Source organism: Ambystoma mexicanum, chromosome 7q (genome assembly GCF_040938575.1).
Source record: "Ambystoma mexicanum isolate Mex_15411 chromosome 7q, UKY_AmexF1_1, whole genome shotgun sequence".
In the NCBI taxonomy this organism is placed as follows: Eukaryota; Metazoa; Chordata; class Amphibia; order Caudata; family Ambystomatidae; genus Ambystoma; species Ambystoma mexicanum.
The window spans coordinates 788,162,642-788,170,713 of record NC_090941.1 but is presented as its reverse complement, the minus strand read 5'-3'; the positions used below and the strand labels follow the sequence as shown (position 1 = coordinate 788,170,713).

Genomic DNA, 8,072 nt, shown 5'->3' with positions numbered 1-8,072 from the left:
AAGGTCCGTTCTTCTGATGGGAACTAGACACGTCCTTCTGCGCATGCCCGATGGGGATGGGTCGTCTACCACTCACTGAAGGCCGATGGAGAAGCGGGAGGCTAGCTTGGCTTTAGTTTTCTTCTATTCCCGCAAGTTGATCTGCTGGCTCAGCGGAGATGGCTCTCAATAAATCCATGCATCCGAGAAACCGCTACAAGGACAAACCTCCAGATTTTGCACTTTTGGCTTCGAAGTATCCAGAATTTAAGCAGCATGTACAGTTGAACTTATCTGGGAGAGTCAGCTTAAATTTTAAGAATCCAGAGGCTGTTCGAGCACTGACATGTACCCTTCTGAAGGAAGATTTTGGGCTTGTGATCGATATACCTGTGGAAAGACTTATTCCTACTGTCCCTTTAAGGCTGAATTATATTCACTGGGTTGAGGACCTAATTGGACACCATGATTCGGATGTGCAAACAGTGCGAAGGGGTATTGATATAGGAACAGGAGCTTCGTGCATCTACCCCTTACTTGGATCCACTTTAAATGGCTGGTTCTTCCTCGCGACTGAAGTGGATGACATGTGCTTTAACTATGCCAAGAAAAATGTAGAGCAGAACAACTTGTCCGACCTTATAAAAGTGGTTAAAGTGCCGCAGAAGACACTCTTGATGGATGCACTGAAAGAGGAATCCGAGATTACCTATGATTTCTGCATGTGTAACCCGCCTTTTTTTGCCAACCAGTTAGAAGCGAAGGGAGAAAACTCACGAAATCCACGAAGACCGCCTCCTAGTTCCATTAACACAGGAGGCGTCACAGAGATCATGGCCGAAGGTGGGGAACTCGAATTTGTTAAAAGGATCATCCACGACAGTCTACAGCTCAAAAGAAGATTGAGGTGGTACAGCTGTATGCTGGGGAAAAAATGCACCCTGTCGCCTTTAAAAGAAGAGCTCAGATTACAGCGGGTTCCTAAAGTTGCCCACACAGAATTTTATCAGGGACGAACAATGCGGTGGGCTTTGGCTTGGAGTTTTTATGATGACGTTATTGTGCCTGCACCACCATTTAAAAGAAGAAAGCTAGATAACCCAAGAAAACCAATAATGTTTACAGTGCTGGAAAGCACCATAAAAGAACTGCATCGCAAAGGCTTCACTTTAGGCGCACCTGATTTGGATGAAATCACGGTTGTTACAGTGCTGATAGAAAAAATACTGACTGATTTGAAGGTCCAACATAAACAGGTCCCCTGTGGAAAAGAAGAGAAAAGTTTATTACTGACAGCAATTGAAAACTCATGGGTTCACATAAGAAGAAAGAAGAGAGACGAATGCAGACAGCTGAGGGAGCTACCTAGGGCCCCCCCGGACCTTTTTGAAGTATTGCAGATGGCAGAAGAGAACAAACAGCCTAATACGGAAGCAAACACCAGCAAACACTCAGGGAAACCAGATGTTGAATCCCAACAAGTCAGTCCAAACACACAGGAGGGCGGTGACCTTTGCCCTGCTGGTGGAAGTACCAGTATTGCATTGGTGCCACTACCCAAAGTTGAAAACACCTCTGAGAGTATGGAGAAAGACACTGCAAAGTTGAAGAGAACCCCCTCACAGAGAAGCGAGATCAGTGGCAACAGCAGGGAGGAAGCAGATGCATCAAATTATGTCTTTACAACCCCTGTTGAAGGAGAGCAGAGCAAACAAGGCATTGGTGGACATTTCCTGTTTAAATGTTTGATAAATGCTAAGAAAGATGGCAGTGATGTACTGGTGGAGATGCATTGGTTGGAAGGACAGAACAGGGACCTGATGAACCAGTTGTGCACCTATTTGCGTAACCAAATTTTCCGAATGGTAGTCCGCTAGATCTTTGCCAAAGCCATTTGGGTTAATTGATCATTTTGCTATCATGATTCACATGATCTCTCATATCAGGTTTGTATTTGTTTACATTTTATTGTTGTTCAGACTCCTAATACATTATCCCTCGGCATCTTGCATGGACCCAAACACACAAGGTCAATTTTATTGTTGCTTCGGACAGATGTACAGACGCATTTGTTGCAGGTTATTGCTGTACAGGTTTTCCTCCACATCATAGATACTAAAACAATTTATCGAATGTAGAGGATGAGTGCATGTTCTTCAAGTGAGTACTGTTCTCTATATTATTAATTTTACTATTATATTGTGGTGGCACTCTTTCTTTGAACAAATCCATACTTGAATTATACACTTGTCAACCTGCTGTATACCGACACAATTAAAATGGTGATTATAGTAAAAAAATGTACAAAAACCTCAAATAAAAATTTTGAAAAAACTATCTGAATCCATGTAAACAGTAGGATATATTTTAGCTCATTATCTTTAAAATGGAAGGTGTATAGAGTGTTTCCCTTATCTATCGATCTATCTATATGTTTTTATATCGCGCCCAAGGGCCACAGGGCGCTCACAAGACGGACAACAGAAAAGCAAATAATGGACTGGAAACAGTTATGGTATAATAGGTTATAGCAGGGATTCTGTGCTCATTTAATGTATCCCTCGATGAAAAAGAAGCGTTTTCAATTTTTTTTTTTTTTTTTAACTTGGTTGTGGATGCACAGGTCCTGAGATCCACCGGAAGTGAGTTCCATTTGGTAAGTGCCCAAGCATTAAAGCCAGCACCACCAATCTTTTTTTAGAAGAACACGTGGTTGATATAGCATCTTGCTATTGTTTGAACAAAGAGTCCGCCTAAAGGGAGTTCTTTTTATTCTCGAGGAAAGATAGCAAGGGGCTTCACCCGAGAGACATTTAAATACCAGGACTGAACCCTTGAATTGTATTTGCTGCTCAACTGGGAACCATTCTGTGACACCCTATACAGCAGATGTATGCTCCATAGTGTCACCCTGTTAATGCCTTTCAGACAAATGAGATTGCAGTGAGTTGTTGGCAGGCCATCTTGAATCTCCCAGCTTCTGGGCCTCTTGTTGTGGGGCTTCCATGGGTCACAGAGCTAATATAATAGCCCTTGTTGATGAGATTACCATAGTTTAAACCCGAAGCAGGGCGGTCAGTTTTAATCTTGAAACCACCCACAGATAATGGCTGGAAATTTGCCACCAGGCCCCCTTTTTATCTGTCAAGTACGCTAATGTCGGGACTAGCCTTTTGGTTGTATCCTCTAAACTTCTATCCGGGTCTACAACCAAAAGACCACAAGACTCGGGCTATACACCTTCCCCCCCGCCCCCCCCCACACCTTTAGTGATGTCCCGGTCCGTGGACAAGTTTACCAAGTCCAGACCCACACTTGCATTACCACCCAGTTCTCTTCTTGTTGTCACCACCCTGATTCCTGTCCGATGCTTACATGATTTAAGAAACCATTTTGTTTCGTCCCCTAGTAAAAAGAAAAGAATGAATATTGCATTAAATCGGAAATATGTGATGGTTTGGAATACAATACAGTCAGTTTATTTGTTACAGTTGTAGGTATATTAGTGAATGCGCTTGTTTCTCTAGTTTTAAGGTTAGGTTGGGGCCTTGCTGTGGGCTCTTCACATTCGGAGTTCAGAAATTTAAAATAATCTTCCTCATTCATCCAATTTGGTAGAGCCTCAGAGGGAGATGGTACTAACCCACAGGGAGATACTACCCCCACAGGGCATTTGGATGGCCATGGTATAAATACCAAAGGTCTCCACATTCCGAAGATCCATTCAGATCACATGTCCCCCCTTTGCCAATGCACGATACATCATTTCTTATACCACGGCCAGGCGCTGACATCTGCCAATGTCACAACATTAGTCACATTTTTCATGGTTAGAAAAGTGTGTACAATAGGATTGTGTCCTTCTACAGCTACATTGTTGTAAGCCAATATTAGCCAGCCAATGATTACTCTACTGGGGCTACCGCCCATTTGCAGTGCCTCCTACGCACCCATGCCGGTTGTCCCTGAATCTTTAAAGCTGAGTTGGTGGTGAGAAGGACGCAGTAGGGCACCTTTTCACCTTGGGGCCAGAGCAGTCTTTCTTTGGTGGACCTTTATCAGGACATTGTCACCGGGCTGTAAGGAATGACCTGGAGAGTCTGGTTCCCTTGGCAGGGCTGCTTGAACCTGCCTTTGAATGAGACTGACAGAAGACATCAATATCTTATAATAATAACATATTCTGACAATCGATCATCAGTTAGTTGTACAGTATTCACTGGTGGTGCTACAGGCAGTCTCATATGTCTTCCATAAAGAATTTCATATGGACTTAACCCATTTTCTTTGTGGGTGTAGTTCTCATGCTAAACAAACTAGTGGGAGGGCTTCTGTCCACTTCAACCCTGTTTCCTTATATAATTTAGCCAATTTGTTTTTCCAATACCCTGTTTTCTCTCTCCACTACCCCTTCCAGACTGGGGGTGGCTAGGGCAATGTTGAACCTTCAATGTGGACAACAGTTTTGTATTGATATTATTAGCAAAGTGAGTTCCCCGGTCGCTGTTAATGCATACAGGTATCCCAAACCTGGGCACAAATTACTAAATCTGTATTTTTGCGACAGTCACTGCATCTGCCTTTCTGCAAGGGTGAGCTCCCACCCATCCTGAGAAAACGTCCACTATTGCTAGTAGATACTGCCACTGATTTTATTTTGGCAGTTGTACAAAATCAATCTATAGGCCCACAATTTGGGCAATATGGTAGAGGATGCGCCTCTGGCCGGATCGGCACACTTTTCCCCATGTCGTTCTGTAAACATATTACACCATATTGGTAGCATTCTTGAGCCATTGTGGCACGCTCTGGTGCATACCAGGATTTTCCCACTAGTATTGTCATTCCATCCCTACCAACATGTGCCTGCCCATGATGCATCCTGATTAGATGTGACCACTAACCGACGCTTCTCATCTCGCCAAAGAGAGTCTTAGTGCAGCCGGCACCCTTTTCTGATCCACCTCTCCTTTTTGTCAGACGGCGCATTCTCCTGCATAAGGGCAATATCTGAATGTTTTATACAGGTTTCCTCGTGCATTGTGTGCACTGGCAAAATGTACACCTCATTGCCCTCTTGAGTAGCTGTCAATTTGGTAGTTCGAGCCGCAAAATAATTTCTGCAACTAACATAATTATCCAGTGCCTCGTTGGTGGAACATTTGTTGATGGCAATTTGCTTTGGTAACGTTATGGCATCCAAAAGGCTGAATTCATATGGGCGGTTTTTTATGGATGTACCAGTTGAAGTCATGAAGCCTCTCGGCTTCCAGAGTTGACCAATGTTGTGGGGTACGCCAAATCTGTATCGTGAATCAGTGTAAATGTTAACCGATTGCTGAGCCGGCAGTGTCATGGCCAATAGTTTGGCGTCGTGTGCGGACACCACTTGGGGAAACTTGCCACTCTCCACCACTTCTGCGGGTTCGCACACTGTACCCCAAGACCACCGGCCCTTCCTGATTTCTAAAACAAGACCCATCAATGAAGTACTTGAGATCTTGGTCTGGCAGTGCTACATCAGAGAGGTCTGATGCCCTGCGGAGACCTCCATCACTGACACACAGTCGTGTGGGGTGGAATCATGTGACTCTTCCTACTCTGAGGTGGGTAGCAATGATGCTGGGTTTAGAACAGAGCATTGGGTGAAGTTAATGTTTGGTGAATTTAGGAGGAGTATTTCATATTTTCTAGCTCTGAAGACTAACGTAAGCTGTGTTTTTGTTTTCAATAATGAGAACACTGCGTGGGGAACTCCCACCTCTAAAGGTGATCCCAATACGATGTTCTCACTTTGATCTATCACCAGAGCTGCAGCAGCTACAGGTCGCAGGCAGGATGGCATTCCTGCCGCAACCGGGTCCAATTCTTTGCTATAGTAGGCTGCTGATCTATGATGGATTCCGTGTTTCAGTGTAAGTACAGCCAAAGCAATCCCTTTTTGTAATCGGGGAGACTCATTGTGGCTGCCTCTGCTAATAACCGCTCTGTTTGTAAATGCCTCTTCCACCTCTGGTGTCCACTGCAATGGTTCGACAATGTTCAATCGGGTGACATCTTGAAGCGGTTTAACTATTTAGGCAAATCCAGTGATCCCTTGCCGGCAGTAGCCTGCTGCCCCTAGGAAAGCTCCAATTTGTGTTCTGTTCTGTGATTAGGTTATATCATAAATGGGCTCTTTTCGAGAAGTGGGTATCAGCCGACATCCCTTCATAATGTCATGTCCCAGGTAATGCACACTCGGGGTACATAACTGTATCTTCTTTTTGGACTCCTTATGCTCTTTCTCTGCTAGTGCTGTTAGCAGGACCTTTGTATCTTCTTACAAGGCGATTAACACATTGTTGACATATTGTATCGGGACTGATTTCCCTGGCAATTTTATAGCATCCAAGTCTTTCTTTAATTGATGTGAGAAGAAGTTGGGGACTCTGTATACCCCTGGGGTAAACGGGGCCACGTGGACTGAACTCCCCTATGCGAGAATTCAAACATATATTGACTGTCCTTAGGTATATGAACCGAGAAGAAAGCCAAACACAAGCCGACCACTGTGAAATGTGTGGCTTCCAGGGGAATGCATGACAGTATAGTCGCCTGATTCGGCACCACAGGAAAGTAAAGTATCAGCATGGCATTGATGTGGCAATAAGCCCCAAAATGGCGGGCCATTACTGCCTAAGGTAATACCCCCAGGGCCCACAGTTACAGGCCCAAGCGTAGCAAGGGCCTTAACGAAGGCCCCGGGGGCATTTTCGTAGGTGGTAATGGCCTGCCGTCAAGGGGCTTATTGCCATTAGTACCCCAGCCCGTTAGACCAGGATACTAATGTTTTTTTTCCCTGCTGTGAGAAGCGTTGAGCAGCTGGAAAAAAAAGTTTCAAAAATGGCTGCCGCGGCCAGAAAACGTAGTCTGTTTTCTGTTTCCGTGGAGGCCAAAGTAAAGAAAGAAAGTGGCCGCTATGGAAAGGGAGAAGTAGTCTCGTCTCCCTTTCCATGGCAGCCATTCTGGAGCGTAATTGCCGTCGGAGATGGGAGCGTGCTGCATGCCGTTGCATGATCGGGGTTGCCATCAGGTAAGGCTCGTAAGTCAGCCACCAGAGGGAAGTGATTTTATCGCGCTGGGTACTAATAGCGCATAGGTCTTGAACAAAACAATATACCTCCTTCCCTGGTTTCTTCACAGGAAAAACTGGCGTATTACATATGCTACCAGTCTGAGTAATTATTCCCTAACTCAGGAATGATTCAGTAATGGAGGTGAGCCCTGCCTCTACTTCATGTGGAAATGTGGTGTGCGTGGCAGTCTTTTAAATGGATCTACTTTTATATTTACTGTGCAGTGTATGTATCCTACCTCATTTTCGTGAGTAGCCCGGAGGCACGCTGGTAGGGAATGAATAAATTCCTGTATATCCTTTGACCGTGTCTCACCTACATCCGTCACTCTCCTCTCTGATTCTTCCCTGAGTGTAGCCATCATTTCTTCCCCATTACCTGAGGGTACACTCAAGAACACCCTGTCTGGGGTCCAATAGATATTGCACCTCGTTTTGCACAATATGTATTTTCCCAGTAAATGTACAGGTGGGACTTAAAAGCATTCTGATTTGTGATGCGCCCAAACGTAACGGTAAGAGGGCCAGTCACCTGTTGTATGACTGTGGTATTTGATATGCCTACCACTCTTACTGTGTCCCTTGATGTAGGGACATAAGAGAAATGGCAAATTCCCAAAGAGGATTGATTTTTTTTTTTTTAAATGTTTTTTTTTTTAAAAAAAATGTCCCCCAGTATCTACCTGACTTGGCACTTGTAATCCCTGAACCTGGCACTGTACATAAGGTCCCTCTTGGTCGACAGGAATCCTCAGTGCTTCCAGAGTCCCTTCCCCTTCTGGTTGTTAGACTGTTAGGCGGAAACCTGTGCAGCTCCCTCTGGGACCACTGCAAAAGATTTAGGACTACAGGCGTTTGGCGGTGAACCCACTTGGTAGCAGTCTGCACCACACAGATTCACTTGGTAGCTGTGGCTGAGCAGTCGGACTTCTCTCAAGAAAAGTTGAGCAGTATGTGGAGTATACAACTTAGGACA

The 8,072-nt window shown here is 44.7% G+C and overlaps 2 protein-coding genes across 4 annotated transcripts in view; both read left to right on the top strand.

The window, feature by feature from the left end:
- Positions 1-8,072, top strand: part of DYNC2H1 (dynein cytoplasmic 2 heavy chain 1) — a 3,314,293-nt gene that overhangs the window by 1,918,695 nt on the left and 1,387,526 nt on the right. The gene's annotated exons all lie outside the window — the stretch shown is intronic.
- METTL16 (methyltransferase 16, RNA N6-adenosine) lies at positions 12-2,322 on the top strand. Its single transcript, XM_069639015.1, has one exon. It carries the CDS (start codon positions 159-161, stop codon positions 1,854-1,856), a length of 1,698 nt encoding a protein of 565 aa, XP_069495116.1. The 5' UTR covers positions 12-158; the 3' UTR covers positions 1,857-2,322.

Bases quoted from the DNA above. Each gene is read 5' to 3' on its own strand.
- METTL16 (XM_069639015.1), top strand. From the start codon at position 159: ATGGCTCTCAATAAATCCATGCATCCGAGAAACCGCTACAAGGACAAA.